The sequence below is a fragment of the Uranotaenia lowii genome, chromosome 1 (genome assembly GCF_029784155.1).
Source record: "Uranotaenia lowii strain MFRU-FL chromosome 1, ASM2978415v1, whole genome shotgun sequence".
In the NCBI taxonomy this organism is placed as follows: Eukaryota; Metazoa; Arthropoda; class Insecta; order Diptera; family Culicidae; genus Uranotaenia; species Uranotaenia lowii.
In genome coordinates, this window is record NC_073691.1 from 182,297,758 (window position 1) to 182,321,054 (window position 23,297).

The following is a 23,297-nucleotide window of genomic DNA, read 5'->3' on the forward strand; positions in this document are numbered from 1 at the left end:
ACGATCAATATCTACCGTTAATTCGCTCCCCAGTTATTGTTTCATTTAACTTAAACAGTTTTATGAATTGCGCTTTTAAATTTAAGCTTTTTTGACTTTGTTGTTATGAGGGATCAGAATATTTTAGTGGTGAAATTTATAGTTTTTATACTAGAATTTTTACCAGTGTTAAAAAGACCGGTTCAAGATTAAACTATATAACTAAGGCAACAGTAGTCCTGACCTGAATGGCCGGTTTAGATCTCAAAGTAGAACGAACATTGCTTACCGGTGATCACAATTTCGTTTTATATCAGTTCCAAATCTACTTTTTTTAGACCTGGTTTAAAAAGTACTGCAAGACTGGTGCAATTTGGACTCAATTATTTGCTGTTTTTAATAATAATAACCTATCGTCTCTGAATCCAAAACCGGAGTTTTCGCAACATCAGTGACGGCGACATCAGTCATCTATCAAACGTCTTTCAAGTGTCGGAACCAAATAAAAGAATGCTTTTCGGATTGCCAAGGTCCGCCGAGGTGTACCGGATCGAAAAATCGAACCAAAATCGGTGAGAACTTTGTGCCTTGGTGACACAACTTTCCTGACGACGACAAGTTTTTGCGAGTGAGCGTCAAAACAACTGGATTGTTTCCAGACCAAAATCGGTTTGTTTTCCAACCAAAATCTACCAGTTTTTCGACCAAAATCGGCCAAAAAATCCGAACGCTCTTTCCGTTTGATTTTGTTGTTTTTCTGCTCTGTTGTATTGTTTGTTATTTTCATTACATTATTGACATTATCAAAAACAGTTGCGGTCATGTATTTTGATTTTATTTGACCATACATAATAACAATTTATAAAAGAAAATATCACTTATCTCCAATATCGCATATTTTTTTCTGTACGCTACCACCCTCGCGTTGCCTAAAAGAATCCGGGTTTGTTAAGCTATATTTCATTCAGAAAATCCTCCAGTCCACTATTGCCGGAACCCAAGTAAATGTCGCCAGAGCGTCTGGCACATCAATCCACCGACGTCAGTACAGTTTTCTAACCAGAGATCCGATTAAAAGTAGTTGAGGCTGTAGAGGCTGTAGAGGATCGACAGAGGCGATCGTTCTCCACGAGATACCGGAGAGGGACACCCTGGATTAAACAGCATTTCAGCTGGAATCACCGGAAAAGACCCTCCGGCAAAGATGCTGAAAAAATTATTTTGGTTTTAGCACAGTTTAACATAATTTATATAACATAAACTCACCTTAAGAGGTTTAAAAATTCAATTAAGTGTTGTACCAAACTTGTAAACACATTTTTGAGCAGTGACAACTGAAAAAAATATGTTTGCTTTGATTAATCCACATTGAATATTCTGCCAGGAATTGGTCTGAAGTTGGTCTTGTTCAACTAGTGAAACCAGACGATAATTTTTGTTTCTGTCATTATGACACTGTTTTTGAGCAGCGGGGAATTGGTCCAGAAAAACGAACATATTCCCAACAAAAATCGGACGACTTTTAACTGACAAGTTTTTGACAGTAAACGGTCCGTTTGTGAGACTCGCTTTGATCCGGGGTTATTTATATTTTTCTTAAAGTCGATTTAAAAAAAAATGTTAACAAATAAATATAAAACAGAATTAAGATCAGCGGGTTGAGTTGGATTTATAAAACCGACCATTTGGATCAGTGTTACAGTTGCCCTTAGTTCGATAACTGAAACTGAAATTTACTTCCATACATACAAACCCCTTAGAAAAGTGAGGAATAAAAAAATGGATTCAAGTTCTGCTTCCGGTCGACATTTGCTAGAAATGTTAGAGAAGTTTCAATAAGTTCTAATCGGTTCACACATAGATTCACAAAAACTTTCTAGATTACAGAAATTAGAGTTTCTGATTTATCAATGTCAAAATTTGCATGCTTTACATTTGATTAACCAATTATTCCTGCAATTCTTTTTAAGTTATTTGATATTTAACGGTAAGGAACTTAAAACTCAGTGTAAGCACCAGTTCGCACTACAATTGGTTAGCATCTGTGAAATCAATAAGCACCACTTTATTGTCGATTTTTCTACCTGAAATATAAGTAGAATACTTCATTCCTTGACATCTGAAGCTTAAGAAAATTTTTTTTTTAATTTGTTTCAAACAAGAAGCATCAAAGGTTACATTTTGTGAGCTGTTGTTTGAAAATGGTTTGCATAAAGGTTCCTAAATTAGAGAAAAATATTTCTAAATGACAAATGGATGAAGTTTTCTACTATATTCAAGCTACGTTTAAGAGGTTTTTCTATCGAAATAATTCAGTTTTAGATTTTTTTAAACTCAAAACAAAAGTATTTTACTAATATCCTTTATCGCCTTTCAGTGGGCCTCACCCGATTCCTGCAGAAAATGCTGATGGTCGTCGGCAAGGCCAAACCCGCTCAGGTCTAAACGAATCCACACATCCATGACACAGTAGTTGTGGAGTTTTAGGAAATTTTACTTTTTAATCTGTTCAGTGAGGAGGAGAACTGAACGGAACATCACAGAACGTCTCCCATGCCATTGGGATTCCAGTAGTAAGTTAGAAGAAGGTAGGATCAAAAGTATATGCAGAAAAAGCTAATTTAAGATAGCAGAAAAAAAAACCCAAAAAGTCGTAGACGGTCGAACCAAATTAGTAACAGGCATTTAAATACTTTGTTGAGGGGAATTCAGCTTTTGTCAGATTTTATTCGTTTGATTTGAATCGCACAAATCTTCACCCAATAGCGAGGATGTAAAATTTAGTCTATTCCTAGCGTTAGTTTCTCAAGTTAGATAGCGTTACTGTTTTATTGTACTAGTTTTAGTTACGTTCTAATGTCTCAAAAGACGTTTGCTGAAGCAAGGCTGACAGTTCAGTGTGTATTATTGTAACTCTAGCATTCCAGCACAATCGATGGTGCATCGTTTGTGTATTGTTTTTAAATTGCATGTTAACAGTCTGTTATCGTTAAGAATCAGTTGCCACATATTGAAAAGAAAAAAAATTACATGTTCCTGAGTAAAATTCATGCATTTACTATTGGCTGTTCATGCTACGTTGCCAAAATTACACAGGAGAGGAGGAGAGCTAAAGTAGCTGCAATACTGGCAACACTGGTTGAGGCGATGAAAAACAGCTCATCGCGTGGTGTTAAAATTGTTGATTCAACCTTTTTGATTAGTTAAATTTATGCGATGTCAAACAGCATTTGATTTCCCGCCATTTCGCTCTCGTATTAAAATCAGTCTTTCGGACATATCACGAACAACATAACTCACATGTATCTCAAATGTATTAATTAGCTGCATATCGTCAGGGTTAAGTTCGTATTTTGCAGAAAAGCGCTTGTATATGTGTTAACGTTATGAAGGAATCCATCCTTCACTAAATTTGTAGTCCTTCCTGGAAGGCTAAGAATATTATGTGAACATTATCAATTGGAAGCCACCTGAAAAAAAATAGTGGATGAGACAAACAAGAAATTGACTGGCTAAACGCGCTGTACTCGTTCAAATTATATACGCAACGTTATCAAATTTTAACCATAATCGTACTACCTAACAGTTATTAAATGTGTTTCATTCGATGTCCCATCTTAAACCATCTGTTCGGTGAGAAAAAAAACATGTCTATTGGCCACAGGTTGGCGGATGCAGTGCCCGGTAAACATTATCTTGACACGATTAGATTTCTGAGGAGGTTTTCGATAAATTGCGTCATGGTTTTTAAGCGGAAGTTCGACCGCCGAAAGTTAAACATCTTACTTTGCTAAATGAACGTAATTTATGGACAATCTCGTGGCCGTGGTGTCAAACAGCTTCAAGACATTTTCCAAAGTTGTCAAAGCAAATAAATACAAAAAAAACAAGGTGCAACTAACCAGAAATGGGTAAAAAACTATATTGTTGACAATAATCTACCGTGTAGTGTTTTATAGGATTAGGAACATGAAAACCAGGGTTTGCCAAACAAAACGATCTACCAATCCTAATGACCACATTGTATCATACAAACCGAAAAAAACCATTCACAAATAAGACAGGCGTAAAATAAAGTTCTCATAACAGCAAACGACACATATTCACAAAAATAAAAACAAAACAAAACAACAGCGTAACGATAACTCAAAACAAGTATTCTCACTATAAAGACGCTCAGAAGATTAAGCGAACGAAATCAGAAACAAAAATAGAATATACACATGACGATTTACTAGAAATCGGCAACCCTCTACAAACTCTCGAGAAGGAAGATGTTGGTCGGAAAGTTATTTAGCAAACGAAAGGTAAAGGCTTCAGCTTGAGGCGTAAGCCGATCTTTAGGATTTCATCCGCGCCTCACAGTGCGCAACCGGGTAGGGTACCGAAATTTTGCCGGATTTGCTGCAACCAGCTTAGGGGTGAACCAAACAGGCATATACCTACTGCATTATACAAGAAACTCAAACTCATATAAGCAAACCAATAAACGAAACATATTAAGGCAACATTTTTGGAATTGATTTACTTTTGTTTATGATGACGGCCCTTATTCTGCGCCGCGCGTGACGTGAAGATTGTCACCTCACCTCGGAGTCACCGTGAGTATTGTCACCTTATTCCCAGAGTCGATGTGGGTAAAGTGACAGAGATGAGTGACTGAATGAACACATCTGCCAAAATGGTAGAACTAGTTCTCAATTTATTTGTTTTCGTTCGCGCTTCGAATTTTCCAAACTGATTTTTAAAGCTGTTAGTGAGAATTCCGGTTCGTAAAAGGCCACCGACGAGTCATAAGGTGACAGCAAGCAACTTATAAAAAAACGGGCATTTTTGTGCGTCCTAAGTGGAGAAAGCTGAAACCGGAAACTCCAACTAGAAGGGAAAAAAATAACAATCGGCAGCTGCTGCTGCAACCACCCGGTGTCCAGCAGACGCATTCAAGTGAGTAAGGTAATTTTTCTTTTGTACTGCTTGGCCAGAACAGCTTCCGATTTGTGTCATTTTACAAGGTATAAGCGATTTACGTGTTTTTTTTTTGTTTTCAGTTAGTGCTGCCGATCTAGGTGCTTTCCCCGAGGTTACCACCGTGACATGCCAGAAACCATAAGCCCACAGCCCAGATCAGAGGGATTATGGAATGCCGAGCACTGGTATCGAAGACAACAAGGCTGTAGCAGCATCATTTATTTTTCATTTCTTTTCTTACTCGTCACCACCTAAAAGGTACCGACAAATAAAGCCAAATAATAAAGATGTTACTAAAAAAAACTTATCGGTAACAAAAAGTTTGGAATTTCATTCAGACAAATTTAGCAGAAATTCCCTTAAAAACCGCTCAACTCCAACCCGTTTATAAAAAGAAATTTTCATCGTTTACAAACTGATGGATAATTGAAAGCTTTAAAACATGCTTGGTATATTTTTTGGATTGATTTCTAACAACTAACAATACCGCTTTACTGTAACTTTCGTAATTTTTCATTTCATTTGTATCTCGTCGTCACCTGAAAACGTACCGACAATTGTCACCTAAAATCGTCACCCGAATGCGACGATTCTCACCCACGGTGACTACGAGAATAGGGTAAGAACTCACAAAGTTCATCCGAGGTGACAATTCTCACCTAAACCGACTACTGGAATAGAGTGACTTGGGTGACTCTATTATCATCACGTCACGCGCGGCGCAGAATAAGGGCCGACATTTCCTTGTCGACCTAAAAACTTATTATAGAGAAAACGTTCACACACCATAGGATCTCAGTGAAACTTCATGTTTCTTTGAAGAGATCTTCTTTCCTTAACTCTAAGCGTACATTATTCGAAGTTATTATGGCTAGCATCTTACAAATGCTAAAACCACCAGACCACAGAAAGTGTACTATGTATGCCATGACCGGGATTCGATCTCATGAACTTTAGCGTAGATGACTTGAACTCTAACCACTACGCCAAAGCCGCTGGCTAAATAATTTTTCGAACAGAGGCGATTCTACCGAGCAAGCTGAATGAAATAAACTAAACTGAAGTTTTTCGACATTTCGCATCCTGGTTTTCCTTCGCATGGAATATTCCTCAAACCAATCTTCCACCCGATTTGTTCACAAATGGACTTTGAAGATTTTCAAAAAATGAACGAAAGTGTTGGTACCATTAGGTGACGCAAATTGGAATTCGCTTCAGCATTTTTGCAGCATTTTTTAATTTTCGACAAAAAAACTGAGCAATTTTTGAAAAGGGTTGTAATCGTTTAGGATAATAATTCATGCCGGAACCAAACAAATTCAACAAAACTATTGTTTTATGTGTAAGGCATACTAAGTTTGATGAAATTTGCAAACCTGTTCAATGAAAAACATTCTTAAAGACTTTTAAAAACGTGTCTATTTGCTTGCTAGCAATATCCAGCAATCACTAATCAAGATGATAAAAAAAATGTCGTCATATTTGTCATGACGTCATAGGCACGATAGGCTTGCTATATGTTTTGGTGTACAATTTTGCATGAGTAAAAGAGGGGCGCCCTCGACAAAATGACAGTCATGACAATTATTGACAAAATTGACGAAACCAACATAGTTATCAAAATTGCAATTTCGATTAGATTTATTAGCATTTTATATTTAAATTTGTTTTGTATTCCAGTTAAGCTTTTAGCTGAACCAGATTTTTTAAATTTGTGGTTGAAGCTCCTTTTTATCATGAAATGAATTGGATTGCATCAAGGGGTAAAACTCCGAAGTTAAATGAGTCAATCATAGGGACTTGTTTTTCACATCGTGTCCTACGATAGCGATTGTAATTCCTATACTTCTCCCAGCGCTTTATTCTCAAGCAGAGATAATCCTGAGAAGGGGAAAACGCCATAAGGAACTTGGACGACGCACATCTATCTCAACTTCACTCACGCCGTTCGTGCTAACGAAGGAATGCGAAGCCGCACGTTGCTAGATCTACAGATTTCTCCGTAGATCTACAGATTTTAGGCACTTCTCGGATGAACAAAAATTCTACCTGGTGACTAAAAAAAAGTCATCAAGTTAGACTTGTCAAAAACAGTAGGTACATTTTTCTTTTTTCGTCAAACCTTCGGAATTGAGCTATTTGCAAATTCCTAACCCTAGGCCGCATATTTCTTCCTGACATTGTCTGTAGTATCTTGAACATTCAAGATCCATGGTTAAACTAAAAATGATCTTAGTTTGTCATAAGATGACTACTTAGAACTTAGATACTACATTAACGTAATTGAAAAATTGACAAGTTGACAAAGTGGACAAAATTGACAAAAAAATATAAAAATGACAAGAAAAACAAAATTAATCAAATTAACCAAATTGACAAAAACGACAAAATTCACTAAATCATCATCGAAGACAAAACTAACAAGATAAGAAAAATTGAAAAAGTTGTAGAAATTGACAACAGTGACAAAGTTGACAAAAAAAAAGAAGACAATGACAAAAATGTCAAAAATGACCAAAATGACAAATGACAAAAAAGTGCCCAGTTTAAAGGTTTATGGTTTTGTACACAATTGACGTGTTTTTAAAAATGATCAACATTATAAAATTTGACAAGATTGACAAAGTTGACAATTTTAGAATATTGACAAAGTTGACATAATTGAGCAAATTGACATGAATGACTTATTCACAAAATTGACAAAAGTGCCACAAACGACAAAATTGAACAAATTGACACAATTTACAAATTTAACACAAATAAAAAAAAAATGGCGTTATTGACAAAATTCACAAAATTGGCAAAATTGTCAAATATTACAGAATTGACAAAATTTGCAAATTTGATAAAATGGACAAATGACTTAAAGGACTAAATTGATTAAATTGATCAAAATTTTAATGGCATGTTCGGCGGAATGGAAACTGGATAGAATTTTTTTATTTATTTATAGAAATTTGAAAGAAAGGTGGATACACAGGCATTAGTGCGCCAACAGGAGAAAGCTTGATAGGTGTTGAAATTTTAGGCTAGAAGGCATGTTGATGAAAAGCTCCCATGAATTGTCCCGACTTTGCTCTACACTAGCTAACTATACATGAGAAACTCAGAAAGAGAATTCCCATGTGTAGCGAGCCCAGTGATTTGAGAGCGTGGTTTTACACACACTTCAAATGAGCAAAAACGTAACAACCCATGGGCCTACTGAGCTTTCCTTAGCTAGAGTAGAGCAAAGGCGGGACAATTCATGGGAGCTTTTCATCAACATGCCTTCTAGCCTAAAATTTCAACACCTTTCAAGCTTTCTCCTATTGGTGCACTTATGCCTGTCTATCCACCTTTCTTTCAAATTTCTTTAAATAAATAAAAAAAATTCTATCTACTTTTCATTCCGCCGAACATGCCATTAAATTATAATCATACAAATTACGGCGATTAAAATCATATAACAATTGTTTAAATTGGCCAAATTTGGAAACTTGGTAAAATGGACCAATTATGTCAAAAATTGACACAACGGACAAATTATACAAAATTTAGTAAAAAGACATAAATGATCAAATTGACAAAATTAACATAAATGAAAATGTTGACAAAATTGATCAAATCAACAAAATTGACATGAATGACAAAATTGAAAAATATTTGCAATATTGACAAATTGGTCAAATTTACAATATGGAAGAGATGGACAAAGTATATTGACAAGGTTGACAAAATCTCTAAAGTCAATTTTGTCAATATTATCATTCTTTTATTTTTTTTTTTAAATCGTTCATTTTCTAAACTGTGTCATTTATGTTAGTTTTGTCCATTTTATCAATTTTGTAAATTTTCTAAATGTAGTTAATTTTTTAAATTTCGGCAATTTGAACAAATTTTTAATCTTGCCAATTTGGTCAATTATGTCAGTTTTGTCAATTTTATCATTGCAGCCAATTTGTTTAATTTTGCCACTTTTGGCAATTTCTCCAATTTTGTATTTTTTACTGATCTCTATGTTTTGTTATTTTTTACTAATTTGGAAATTTATCTATTTTGGAATTTTCGTCATCATTTTAAGATTCATTATTTATGTAATTTATTGATAATTTGTTTTTTTTTGGTGACTTAGTCTTTAATGGAAATTTGGTAAAATTTGTAATTTTCGCCAACTTTGTCAATTTGGTCAATTCTGTCATGGCAATGTTTTTCAATTTTGTCAATTTGAATATTTTTGCCAGTTTCGTAAATTTTTTCTCAATATGATTTGTTTATTCTGTTATTTTTGACAATTTTGTCGTTTGGCTATTTTACTGAATTTTGTAAATTTTGCCAGAATTTATATTAAGGCCAATTATTGTGAACATGGCAACCGAACCGGAAGTCCGTCCGGAGGTGTCGATCATGAAATCCGATGGAAGGTTGTCGAGCCGGGAATCTGAAGAGGGTCGCGCGCGAGCCGCTGGGAAGGCGAAAAGCCTTGAGGATAGGCTACGAACTGCGAGAGCGTCGTGTAAGCAGACTGCGAATGTGTATGTTGAGGAGGAGTGTTGAGATTTGTCCAATCGAAGCAATCGATGGGACAAATAACAATATACACATAATAAAATAAACAATTAGATATGTAATCATGGAAATGGTTTTAGTATATAAGGTAGCAAAATGAGTCAAATAAAGTATTCCAGTTTCTACCCTCAAGTAGCAAAGTCTCTCCTTTCCACTGCCCAAGTGCTGCAACAACAGGTTATGGGCCCAGCACTAGTGGAAAGGAGGAGAAGCGGAATCAACAGTGCACAGTCATTCAGCCAGGATGCCGATGGAAGGACAACGAGCCAAAACCAAGGGAAGTTAACGAGCCGGGAACCGTGGAAGGTTGTAGGACCATGAGCCATCTGGAAGGTCGTCGGACTGGGAAGCCAGGTGGAAGTCGACGAGCCATGAAAACGGTGGTCGTCGGACAGGTGCCAAGGGAGGTCATTGGGCGGAATCCATTGCGAGCTGACCGGAATTCATAGGAAGGTCGGCGAGCCGGGAGCCAGAGGAAGGTCGTCGTGCCATTGGTGAGGCGTCGGGCCAATAGGAGAGCATCGAGCCGGAACCAAACAAGGTCGTCGGGCCGAAGCCACTGGGAGGTCGTCGAACCGGTGCCATGGAAGGTCGTAGGGCTGGGACCACGAATGCGGTCGTCGAACCAGAGCCACTAGTAGGTCGTCGAACCGGAAGCCAAGGAAGGTTGGCGGGCCGGTATCATGGAACGTGGTCAAGTCAGGATCCAGGTGGTGGTCGTTGAACCAGGAGTCACTGGTGCACTTGCGAGCGGGATACCACGGAAGGTCGCCAATCCGGTGCCATGGAAGGTAGTCGGACCGGAAAGCCAAGTGGAGGTCGTCGGGCTGGAACCACTGGGAGGCGCAGGCCTCAGGAAAGGCGTCGAGGCGAAGAAGAGAAGCTTTGAGCCACATGATGAGCACTGAGACCAGAGCCATTTGGAGGTCGTCGTGCCAGATCCCGGTGGAGGTCGTCGAACTGGAGTCATGGAAGGTCATCGAGTTGCAACAGGGGCGAGAGCGTGTTACGGTGCGTGCGTTGAAGAAAAGTAGCCCCATCTTCAGGAGGAGCCACCGGAGGCAGTTAAAAGACTGCGAATGTGTATGTTGAGGAGGAGTGTTGAGATTTGTCCAATCGAAGCAATCGATGGGACAAATAACAACATACACATAATGAATAAACAATCAAATATGTAACCATAAGGGTGGTTTTCCTATAAATAGGATGTTAGGATATAAAATAAAGTATTCCAAGCTCTACCACCGTAGAAGTAACAAGTCTCTCCTTTCCACTGCCCAAGTGCTGCAACAACAATTACGAATCTTTATTTTTTTTTAATTCCTTTTGGATTTACTGCGTTCGAAATTCTTTATCCATAATTTAACGATTTAGAGATCTATAATTCGTTTATCTAACTGTGACCTATGTAGGTATTGTATCTTGAATTATTAGATTAGTGAACCTTAAAATATCTCTGACAGGCAAGAAACCAAGAAAGCCAGATCACAGCAAGCTCTTTGGTGGATTCCGATCATCCGATGCAGAGCCAACATAAGTCAAAGAATTATTCCTAAGGTCTGACATCGGAATCATATCCTTTTTAAGGACACTCCCTCACCTCCCCCCCCCCTTTTTTTTAAATCAACAAAATAACTAACTAATTAACACTATCATTTTTCAGCTGCCAGATGGTAGTTTATATCATGAGCCGGAACTTGTCGGACCTTCGATGGTCTGAAATTAGTTGAACAAATTACCAAACTTTTCTTTCCCAGTTGACCTCGCGCATATTTACCGGTACAAAATATAATGCTGAACAATGAAAATCATGCAGAACATTATTGAGAACAGTCCCAAACCGATTTTAACTGGATCGCCGGAAATGGATTGCCAATCATCTGTAAGAAAAGTCTAAGTATTGGTGAAAAAAAAGTTCGTACCAATGCGAAAGCATTTTATGATTTACCGAAATTCCAAGCATTAATAAGCATCTGCAGCACCGAGAAAACACCCCCGGCAATGTCGTATACTCGGGTCATAATGGCGAAACCTTCGGTGGTTTTTCGCTTATAGATTACGTAGGCCTGAGGGAAGTATTTGATGAGGACTGTCGATAGCTTAATGTAGCTTAGAACGTACAAGAAATCCAACCAGTGAAACGATCCGACGAAAACCATTGCCCCAGACACTAGGATAATACCATAGTACGTTCCGATGATCGTTTTGGCCATCCGGGACACGCAGTTGCCCCCATTCTCGTAGATGTAACACTGAACCAGCGTCAGACCAGTGGCGAAACAAGCGTGCACCGCAAAGCCAACGTCGTTCCCAATCACTGGATTAAGTCCGTAAGGATGTCTTCGAAAGTATTCCTCTTCGACGTGAGCATTCCAGTAAAGGAAGGAGTTGAAGATCGCGTAGCTAGCGTGCCCTACGATATTGATATGTAAATAATCAAAACTTAATCCTATAACACATTTGGTTTTGTAGTTAAGTATGATCTGGGGATAGTTCCCAATAGCCCAACAGGCTGCATAAATCCATCCGATCAGCAAAGAAATGTAGATCCATGGTTGACTGAGAGCAAACTTGAGTAGTACGAAAAGTCTACGATCATCAACGGAATCCGTTGGTTCAACCGTAGCCTTCAGTATAAATCTCCCTGGTCGAGTCCCTTGAACATCCAGCAGCATTCGCTTTCGATCCCAGGAACTGTTTGCCGAGATCCAGATTACATTCGGTGAAACTTCGACGAACGTACTGTTCAAATGAGGGAAGCTCACCGAAAGATTGTTCTGCGAATATCCACTGCAATGGTTATGAGCTTTCGAGTAATGCATTTGGAAGAAATCAGAATGAGCCTTACTCGATCCAAAGCTGCAGCTTGGCAGAATCTCCCAAAGTGGTGATGTAATGTTGAGGGTCAAATCGCAGCTTGAGTTCCTGGCTGAATGCTGCACGTAGCAGTAAAACTGAAGAGAACAGGGGACAAATGAGATCAGATGCTGAAGCCATCGTGTTTGCTACTGTGTACCCTAGATGCTGTCTCGAGTTCTTTTCCAGATCCCAGATAAAGCGCTGGAACCAATAATCTCAGGCAAACATCTGTCAGCTCTCTTCTTGATAACAATCATCACTAGAAGATTACCATGTTGCTGGTGGGCTTTTACGGAAAACGAGCAACTCTAAACGTTTGGAAAATATTGCAATCATAACAATGATTGATTTTTTTTAAAAGCGTTCAAAATATATGATCAACTTCACGACACTTCCATATCATTTCACTTGCAAAACGTATACCCAGTGATTTTTAAGTTCATGTTCCGCTTCGCAGCGAAATAAATTCGAGGCGGGCCGCTTCGGATTTATTTCGCTGCGAAGCGGAAAATGAACGGTAATGAATATTTTTCTTGCTGGGTATTAGCTTAAAGTGAACTTGCAAATGAACCAATGGGTAATCGATTGCCCGATAGTTGCGATAAATAGGTTTAAATCGAATGAAATTTTTTTCCATTTTTTTTTTAATTTTACGGTCGTTCTTTCTATAAATAGAGCGCAAAATTTTCTATAATGTATGAGCCTTCAAGGTTAAGTCGGTGTATGGACTTAGAGTTGATCTTATTTTAGCAGAAATCCTGCTCATGATCTTATTTCAACAGAAATCCTGCTCATGAACCATCCTAGCTCTTATCTCTGATTCTGTTTGATTTCAAAATGCTTTATCTTCCCGGCCGGTACGATAATTCAACGCAAGTAGAATACAATATAGTTCAGTTCCGATCGAGGTGATGGAAGTGGTTGCTATTATTCTAGGTTTGATCTCAACAGTGATCGCCAATGCCGTTTCAGATGCACCACTAAGATTGTGGTTCGATCAACAGGATTTTACTATCACTCTGAAAAGTCATCTGAATTTGTCGCTATGGGTAGAGTAAGTCAATCATTAACCAGAAATTTACGGATTTCATAAAAAAAACTTCTTATAAATTTTAGAGGGTCCACTGATAAAAATGTGTCGATACAATTTCTAGCTAGTGAGCAGTCTTGCCTTGAAGTCGTACCGAACGGGGTCGATATTCGAGAAAACCGTTCGATTGAAAAGGAATTGGTTTCAGTGAGCGTTACCGGAAATTGTCCAGGAAGATACATTCTGAAGGGCTCCGTGAAACCGAAAGACGCTGTTAACGATGATCGTCTATTCGTTCGTTTGAAAGTTGCCCTCAATAAACCACTGATCTACATCTCTTTGCTAATAGGCTGGACCTATACGGCTTGTTGGTCCTCTGGCTACTATCCACAGATATGGCTTAACTACAGGAAAAAGAGCGTGGTGGGCTTGAGTTTTGACTTTCTTCACATCAACATTGTAGGGCATGTTAGCTATGCCGTATTCAACGCTTTTCTCTATTGGAACTCCGCTGTTGAACAGGAATACTTCCGAAGGCATCCTTACGGGTTAAATCCGGTCATTGGGAATGATGTTGGTTTTGCGGTTCACGCTTGTTTCGCAACCGGACTGACTATTCTCCAATGCTACATCTACGAAAACGGTGGGAACACTGTCTCCAATACTGCCAAAACAATAATCGGGACATACTTCGTCATCATCGGCGTCACCTTGTGGGTGGCCCTTTTTGGATCTTTCCACTGGTTGGATTTTTTGTACGTCTTAAGCTACATCAAGCTGTCCACTACCTTGGTGAAGTATTTTCCACAAGCCTTCATTAACTATCGGAGAAAAAGTACCGAAGGATTTTCCATCATGAATCGATTGCTGGATATTGCCGGCGGGCTTTTCGGAATACTGCAAATGGTCATCAATGCGTGGAATTTCGGTAATATTACTTTTTAATTTAAAATCAGGTGACCATCCCGAAACAATTAACTACATGAACCCAATATGTTACTAGGTGATTGGCATTCCATTTTGGGAGATCCGGTTAAATTTGGCCTGGGGCTGTTCTCGATTCTCTTCGATTTGGTATTTATTGTTCAACATTATATTCTATACAGGTGGGAAACTGTGTCATTAATAGATCTGAATGTGATTAATTGAAATTCGTTTCAGAAAGCCTCGCAAACCGAAGGTCAGCGAAACTGTCACTTTTCTGTACCACGACTCCGGTACGAAATGAGCGAGTTTCAGAGTTTATAACTAAAAACATCCTTTCCAGTCGTATTATTATTCGCACTTGAATAAAAATTGCGCAGAAATTTTACACGGTTTTTTTACATGGCTTTTCACGCGGTTTTCGGGAATAGGCATAGTTTTTTACGCGTTCTTCGCAATTAACAAGATATCTATGAGAGAAAATTTTCAAAGGAAACACTTTTTAGAAGCATGAAGAATCCAAGATCTGAGACTTCAAAAATGAGACTTGATATAAAGGATCTAAGACATGAGACATGATACCTGAGACATGGAACTTGAGACTTTGAGACTTTAAGCTAAAGACATGAGACCTGAGATTTGAGTCATGAGACCTGAGACATGAGACTTAGACATGAGACCTCAAACCTGAGTTTCAGGACCACACCTGGGTTCTCACTTTCTGAGAAGTTTCCCCTGGTCACAACTTTAAAAGTTTTCATACACCGTTTTCGCAAAGCACGGTTTTTACACAGTATTCGGAAATTTGGACAGTTTTTACATGGTGTAACAGAAGGTTTGTATGGTCGTCGCCACAAATGAAAAAAAAACGAAGACATTGATCCACATTTTACAATAGGCCACTTTTATTTTGACCCACCCAAGCTCCCGACTATTCTGGTCAATTTTGTTTCGGAGTGTGTTTTTCACTTACGGTTCTTTTCCGTCTGGCGCCTTCCTGGGAACCATGCATGGTCCCACTGTCTGCCTCGTAGTTGCCTCCGAAACACTCGACGGCCAGGCCATGCTGCTGCTGTAGTTGTTGTTGTTCAGCTGCTGGTGCAGAACTTCCCAAGCAGCCGGGGGTGTGGCTGGTGTTGTACCGATGGCGAAGCACCACATGGCAGTGCCGGATGTTGTTGTCGTTCTGCTGCTGGTGTTGTTGTTGTTCTGCTGCTGGTGCAGCACGGAGCAGTCGGAGGTGTAGTTTGCATCGCACCGATGGAGACGCACGACATTGCCGTGCCTGATGTTGTTGCTGGAACTGTTGATTTCCATGGGCCGACGTCTCACGGCACTGTACTGGCTCCGAAGTCGGCGATGATGGAGTGGCCATCCGTGCCACGATCGCCGCTTCTGTCCTCCGTGGGGATGTGGAGCAGAAGCCCCGAAACCTTTTTTCCGCAGGCCCAAAAGCCTCCTCACTCGACCGAGCACCGCACTATTTCTCCCCCCAAAACTGACCTCCGGAAATATTGATGACAGTATGTTTTATTTTAAGCCCGTTCAACAGCCAATTGAAATCGGTTTCAATCGATTTCGATTGGTAAATTGTTGTTCACTCAGCCAATGTTGTGATCGAAACTAATCCAATTGACGTTCAATGAAGCCAATCGGAATCGATCGAAACCAATCGAAATCGATCGAGCCCAAGAGCAGGATTCGTTTCTATCGATTTCTATTACACTAACACACATGCAGTTAACAACTGTCAAAAACAGCTGACTGGGTTTGTTTTTGACTAACTGCAGTTGAAAGTGTAGTCAATCGGTGGAGCGTCGTGGTGCTGTGTCGGTGGAGCTGTGCCGGTGGAGCTGTGCCGGTGGTGCTGAGTTATAGTGGTGTGACGGGTGTCAGTCGGATCAGTTGCTGCAGCTACTCACAACAAGTTGTGAAAATGAAAGTGGTGTCAGGAGAGTTCGTGTTGTTTCGGTGGTGCGGAGCTGGTGGTATAGGTCGATGCTGTTTTGGTGTTGCTGCGTTGGTGTCGGTGTCAGTCGGCTACAGTTGCACAAGAATTGTGATGCAAATGTAAATTTTCACAATACATGTCAGTCAGTTTCGGATTAGGCTGGAACAAATATCAATTTCTTCTTTTGTCTCCCTTCCCTTCGAAATTTCCAAAAACCCGAAGGGGGAAATAAATAAAGTTTTAAGTATTTCATGGAAATTTTGAAAAAAAATTCAAGTATCCGAAAGATAACAAGACCAAAAAAGAAATGTTGGAAGATGAAAGTAATTTCACCATGTGTATTCTTGATTTTATTGAATTTTTCAATAAAAAATTACATTATTTTATAGGTTTTGTGCAATGATATAGCATGCAATTTTTTGCATGCAAGATTTTGTGCAATTTATTCCAATTTATTTGTTTTTGGCATTATTTTTTATTGTCCCCCCCTCGCGATGTTCCAACTCTGAGTGACAAAAGAAGGATTTATAATTTGTTCCGGCCTTATTATAATAATTAAATAGGAAGTGACCATCAAGACCCACCGAAGGAAATGGAAAAATTTGATCTATCTTGTAAAACACGAAATTTATTTTTAATAATATATAAAATTGACTAAATGACTATATTTCATTTTCATAATTGCATGTTTTAAAAATAATAATTATTTTCCTAGAGCAACAATTTTTCGCGTTTGTGCCTTCCTTGTCCCTGAAAATTGCTCATTATTCTGAACACAATTCCTTTTTAGTATTCAAATTTAGTTCGAGTCGAACAACAACTTCTTAATCTAAAATTTTTCGGACAGCTTTAGTACGGGAAAGAATTGCCATTGAGATGGCCACTGATGAACTGATGTACAAGCTAAGCCTTGAAAAGTGTGTAAAGTCCCAACGACTGTTTTGAATCAATTTATGTTTTTTGGTTGAGCCACCAGATGTCTCCAAGGACACCAGAGAGAACTGTCAAGAAGAAAATTAAATGTAAACAAAACAAAATAACAAATTTTTAGTCAATTATGAAAAGGTCGTATCTATTTAACGAGTTTCGAGCAAATTGATTTTGAAGATTTATTACACATTTATGATTTGCGTTATCAAAGTTTTACGCTTAAAACTGTTTTCCGAATTGCTTCAAACTAGCATGAAGCACTTAATATAAACAGATATGATGCGTGAAAATGCCCGCTCAGAGTAGCTTAGAATCTGCATTTCTTCGTTGGATTGTTAATTTTAAGCTCAACTTAATAAAATAACTGATTCGTCTGGGTTGTTCAAAGTTGTTAGTTAGTCTTTTTAGTAAAAAGAATCAAGGTAAAATTTGTTTGCGACGTTAGTTTATAAATTTATGAGATCATATACAGTTGCACGCTTCCAAGAATCAGGTACTCCGAAAGTTGGTTCGGCTTGTTTGAATGATAGCATTTGAAATTTAGAATACGTATCTGGAATTTAATAATTACAGCTTGTATATTTGTCATTTCGTCTGTCTCTCTAGTGACAACATTATAATGATGCTATTTGTATAAGCTGAAATTGATTCGTAGTTCATCTAATTATGTAGAGCAATTCATGTATTCAAATTTATTTATTAATGAGTTCAAATACCATTGCGCCCTTTCGAAAAATTCTTACTTTCAAAAGAGCTATCTAGAAACAGTGCCATCTATTGCGCCGTTCAAAAGTTACAAATCAAGCAATAGATGGCACTGTTTTTCGTCACTTTTTAACGGCTTCTTTAAAAGAGAGCACTGGAAATTTTACACACGTTTCTGAAGATTTTTTGTTCGAGCTTGTACATCAGTTATCAGTGAGATGGCCAAAATGATGGATTCATTACAATTTGCCTTGAGTAAACCGCCTTTTCGAATTTTGAACGAAGCTGACAAACAAAATTACATCTGAAAACACTGCGCCTGTACGTTAGTATTGGTATCTGGCTGTTCATTCAGCAGCCTGATAGAAATCAATCGAAGTCAATTGGAAAAACAGCTGATCAGCTGTCAATCCATTTCAATTGATTTCGATTGAGTTCTGTTGAACACACCTTTTCTTTCTCGTTTTTCGGGAACTATGGGCTGTCGGGTTTTTTCAAAAATAAGTTCGAAACAGTGGGCCAAATCTGGTCGAACAAGTTGGTTTATTTTTGATTAGGATTGGGTTTTTTAGTTGTATTTTTGCTCAAATCACACCATAATAAAAGCTCTAAAAATCAACTGTAACAATGGTCTTCGGGAATCAACACGGTTTTTCTTAAGCGGTACGTAAATTGCCGCTACTGGCAAGACTTCCCATATGTAAAAGGAAAATCGGCTTCAACATGTTTGTCGTCATGGGATCCATATTCGGGCGACGGGTTTATTTCCTGGGAGGCCCCGTCACATCAAAAAACGTGTGACGCTCTCTTACTCAAGTTAGCCTTTCGTTTCAAATCTTGGAGTTCTCTCTCTTTTCTTTCTCGCCCTGAGAATTTATTACGGCCCGCCTAAAAACTGTGCTAAAACTTCCAAAATGAGCGTGGGGACGAACTTGTTCAAGATTTTTTTTTTTTCGGAATATCGGTGAAAATGTGTAAAAATATCAGAATTGTAAATTGATAAATATGGATAGAAAAGTTAGGAGAAAATTTACAGATGTTGGAAAAGAAGAAAGAGCATTTTTGCGAGGAAACGTAACGTACACCATACTGTACTCCGCAACATTTCATTATTTAGGAGAATGTGGTATTCTGACAAACGGAGTAAACTGCCAGAGTATAACAGAGTATAAAAAGAAAGCATATTTGAGAGCAGTGCTCAGTCTCGACAGGACCAGCAAGCTGGTCAGATAGGAACATCACATTGGCGATCCGCCAGACCACTACCCCCTCGCAGAAAGAGAAGTCTGGACTTGATTTGCTATGAGGGAAGGGTAGTTTTTGGATTTGATGGTGCGAGCAATTCAAAAGGCGCTCCAAAATGAGCTGCGAGAAGCTCGGAAGGCGCTGCGCAAGAGAGACGGGTACGAAGAGCGCCACCAAAGGAGCTGCGAGAAGCTAGGGAGGCGTTGCGAGAGACGCTGCAAGAGGTGCAAAAGGTGCTGCCAGATCTGCAAAAAGTGAGACTGAGAGGGTATGTGATTTAAGAGGCGTTTTTGACGTGATTGTGAAAACAGCGATAGAGCTGTGCGAAAAGTGGTGCGCAAAATGTGACGTGCAAAGTTCTGCAGTGAATTTTGAAAAGGAAAAAATAAAACACTAGTCTGGGTTAGGCCCAAGGCAGTGTTATTATTTGCAGTCAGGGTTAGCCCAAGGCGCGAATAAATGAAACAAAAACACTAGTCCGAGAAAAGCTCAAGGCAGTGTTCAATTTTGCAGTCGGGTTAAGCCGAAGGCGCTAGTGAGGAAGAAAGATGTAGAGAAAGAAATGAAAAGAAAGGCGATGGACAGAAAAATGAGGTACAAAAAGATGGTTGGAAGAAAGATAATGAAAAAGGATATAATGGGTAAAGGAAGAAGGAGAGAGGAATGATAATAGAAAGAGAAAGGGAATTTGGAGAGAAGGATAATCGAAGAGATAGATGGTGGAAAGAAAGTTGACGGGAAGAGAAAGATATCGGAGAAAAATATTATTTAGAATATGGAAGGAAAAGATAACGGATATAACAATGAGGAAATTGTTTTAGTGAAAAAAAATGATAATAATTAAGCTACAATTGAAAAGGAGGAAAAAAATTCAATAATAACAACTCTTGAGAAAAAGGAGAATTGCAGGTGTGAGAAAATCTCAGAGATGAAAAACTATTTAAATTATGAATATAACGAAAAATAAATGAATAGATTAAGCGGAGACAAAAAGATCTAATTCAAGAGGATACTTGCTAGATATAGATATAACAAATGCCTCAATGCAATGTAGCAGCATTTTGTGCAAGCGGAGGATGTGGTATCCTGACAAACGGAGTAAACTGCCAGAGTATAACAGAGTATAAAAAGAAAGCATATTTCAGAGCAGTGCTCAGTCTCGACAGGACCAGCAAGCTGTTCAGATGGGAACATCACAGAGAAGTAGGACCGGGATAGAGGTGGCACTACCTTAACCTATACAATGAAAAAATATGGTTGGAACGAAGCTTAAATTAGTGAACATGTGTACTCCGAACGGGCTCTTTCGCTCTAAATATCAAACTTTTAACAACTTTCAATGTTTCTGCATCCCTCGCCGCATCAGGGTCAAGGCTGCCGAAATTGCAAAAAATCTATAATTTGATATTTCACAATATTTTGAGCAAATTTTTGTCACAGAATCTGTGTTACAGACCACAGAATTTTGGAAATATTCACAGATTTCACAGATTTTTATTTTTTTTATATTTTTACATTTATCTAAAATTTTAATTTATTTTTACAACAAAAATTTCGCATTTTTACCTTTGTTTTGAAAAATCATTATAAGATTTTCAATTTTCATTTCATTTTAATGAAATTAATGCTTTTTTCATCACAGAAAATCATCATAAAATTTTTTGGTTTAATCACAAGAGTCAGATTTTTTCTTCGCAAAAACACCTTTTTTGACAACCTTGATTTTTTTTGGTTTGTTTTTTTTTTAAAGGAATTATTTACATGGAAAACATTCAAAGAAGTTATCGGTGGTTCTTTCCATCTGCATAATGGTGTAAAACCTTTCCATCTTCACTGTACGTGTGTCTCCGCTATATTTAGTAATTCTTCTCGCCACCATGTCGCTAGAGGCGATAAAAAGTTTTTTTTATCCCACACTGAACCCAAATTCACACTTAAAAAACACTAGAAGATTCACTTAAAAGTGAAAACGCAGTGAATTTCTTCATTTCAAGGGGCTCATGTACATTTCACTTGCCTCTCACTTAAGTTTTAAGTGACCGAATCAATAAACACTAGCTCATCACTTGAGTTTTAAGTGACCGGCATTGAATGTCTTCGATGCTCACTTGAAATCCACTTGACCGGTCACTTAAGCCAATATTCACTTGCCGCTCACTTAAAATTCAAGTGATTTTTTGCATAGCGAATGTCAACAATGTCAGTATTGATTGTTTCATTGTTGTTTGGAAAAGAAACAACAGAGGTTTGTTTGAGTTGGTAGATGCAGAATTAAAGTAATTTATATGTTATTAAACAATGATATTTTCCATAGGTCGACCGACAGAAACATCGTGTGAACCAGTTAACACGTCACAGAGACCCTTTTTAAAGCAATCAGGTTTCGGATACGTTTTCCGATGATGATTTATTTTGGAAATATTCAAGTGCAATTAAAGTAAGTATCATGCAAAACAATAAATACTAGTTAAATTTATTTTATTTTTTAATTATTATTTCAGAAAAGATCAACCCGAATGTCTCGTCAAAGTGAGGAAGTCAATGATTTTTCGAAGCCGAAAAATCTTTTTGAAGAAGAAAAAGTGACGTTTTTTACGTTGTATTTTTTAATAAATAATTGTTTTGTAGAAACAAAGTTGATTAATGTTTGATATTCCGAAATTTCACCTAAAAACCACTACAATTGAAAGATATTAATGACCTGAGCAAACATTTGAAATTGACTTTGCCATTCACTTGAAATTCACTTGATCGCTCACTTAAGTGATTTCACTTGACCGGTCACTTAAAATTCACATGAATTTACGTATGGCGCAAATTCACTCCAGATGTCACTTACCTTTAAAGTGAAAATTATTTTCGGTGCACTTTATGCTGCTCTTCGTAAACATGTTTACATAATTCTCAGGGCACGGGAAGTTCTATCGTAATTCCGCCGGCGGAGAGTTCCAATCTGTGATAATTTAGCGTATCTAGGTAGCGGCGAACGTTCCCAGTTCGATCAAGTTTTAGCCATGTTCCCAGGATTAAGGTGTTTGATTGTAAGCAATGTGCTCCCTCAGTCTCGTCGTTTCCTTCCATCATCGCTGGAACGAGTTCAGAAACTACACGTTACCGGTCCAGTGCAAGCCGGTCATTCCAAGTGGCAAAACATACGACACATCAAGGCGCTCAACGATGGCCGTAAATCGGTGCTGTTCATCAAGCTGGCCCGGCAGATTCGAATGGCCATTCAAGGTTTGTTAAGTTTTTTTTTGTAACTAAATAGGTATTGGATTTATTTTTGAACCTTCTTTCCAGCGGGTGGTCCCAATCCGGCAGTCAACTCCGCTCTGCGGGCAACCATCGATGAGGCGCTCAAGAAAAACATGCCAAACTCAACAATTCAGGGGATTCTTAAGAAGAGTTCCAGCGCTGGTCAGTTGAAGAAATTCACCATTGAAATGAAGGCCTTCGAACAGGTGAACATGATCTGCGTTCTGTACACCGATCGCTTTACCCAAATGAAGATGGATATCGCTACGATTCTTAGGAAACATTTGTATAAATTTAAAGTTTTATTTGAATTAAGGTTTTAGAAATTTGTATTTTATTTTTACATTTCAGTTCAAATTTTGCTGACGTTAAGCACCTATTCGACGAGCAAGGCTACGTGGAAGCGATCGCTCCTTTGGAAAACGCAAAGAACGATCTGCTCTCCAGCTGCACCGAAGATGCCATCGAAGCTGGAGCAGAGGATGTAGAAGTTATGAACGAGGAGTCGCGATTAGTTAGAGTTAGTTAAAATGTCATTCGACAATCTCGACTTTTGTTTTACTAATCACAGCTTAATGCTTCCAGTTCTTGTGCGATCCAAATGAAATCGATAAGGTAAAAACACAGCTGGAGAAGCTTAACTATAGCATCGAGCACAGCGAGCATGCCTTTTTCCCGAAAAGCTACGTCAAACTGAACCCGGATGCCCAGAGCGCGTACCAGATTCTCAAAGATAAACTAAAAACAATCGAGGGTATCGAGGACATCTACGACAATGTGGAGCCCGTTTTCTAATCGTTGAACCGAATGGGTTTTATTCTATTATCGGTAACACTAAATAAACTTATCAAGTTGAAAAATGCGTTGTGGGATGTCATTCGTGATGACATTCCTTTACCAATA

General features: G+C 38.4%; 4 protein-coding genes across 8 annotated transcripts in view; 3 read left to right on the forward strand and 1 right to left on the reverse strand.

The window, feature by feature from the left end:
* The window catches only part of LOC129739386 (Y+L amino acid transporter 2), a 70,674-nt gene extending 67,605 nt beyond the window's left edge, over positions 1–3,069 (forward strand). For all 5 annotated transcript variants that reach the window (XM_055730850.1, XM_055730818.1, XM_055730840.1 and 2 more), the window contains one exon: positions 2,357–3,069. Coding sequence is in view for 4 of the 5 variants with exons in the window: in XM_055730818.1 (XP_055586793.1) it covers positions 2,357–2,424 (68 nt within the window). In the remaining variant the exon portion in view is untranslated. The remainder of the gene's footprint in view (positions 1–2,356) is intronic.
* Positions 3,070–11,104: 8,035 nt separating this feature from the next.
* Positions 11,105–12,517, reverse strand: LOC129739326 (cystinosin homolog). Its single transcript, XM_055730737.1, has 4 exons — positions 12,344–12,517; positions 11,444–12,285; positions 11,273–11,375; positions 11,105–11,211 (listed from the first exon to the last, which is right to left on the reverse strand). Exons 1-4 carry the CDS (start codon positions 12,490–12,492, stop codon positions 11,148–11,150), a joined length of 1,158 nt encoding a protein of 385 aa, XP_055586712.1. The 5' UTR covers positions 12,493–12,517; the 3' UTR covers positions 11,105–11,147.
* Positions 12,518–13,265: 748 nt separating this feature from the next.
* Positions 13,266–14,654, forward strand: LOC129738201 (cystinosin homolog). Its single transcript, XM_055729392.1, has 5 exons — positions 13,266–13,408; positions 13,471–13,843; positions 13,907–14,312; positions 14,388–14,490; positions 14,546–14,654. Exons 1-5 carry the CDS (start codon positions 13,266–13,268, stop codon positions 14,610–14,612), a joined length of 1,092 nt encoding a protein of 363 aa, XP_055585367.1. The 3' UTR covers positions 14,613–14,654.
* Positions 14,655–21,106: 6,452 nt separating this feature from the next.
* Positions 21,107–23,256, forward strand: LOC129739462 (probable transcriptional regulatory protein BLi02909/BL01150). Its single transcript, XM_055730923.1, has 5 exons — positions 21,107–21,576; positions 21,641–22,376; positions 22,440–22,680; positions 22,746–22,914; positions 22,980–23,256. Exons 2-5 carry the CDS (start codon positions 22,154–22,156, stop codon positions 23,187–23,189), a joined length of 843 nt encoding a protein of 280 aa, XP_055586898.1. The 5' UTR covers positions 21,107–21,576; positions 21,641–22,153; the 3' UTR covers positions 23,190–23,256.
* Positions 23,257–23,297: the final 41 nt, after the last annotated feature.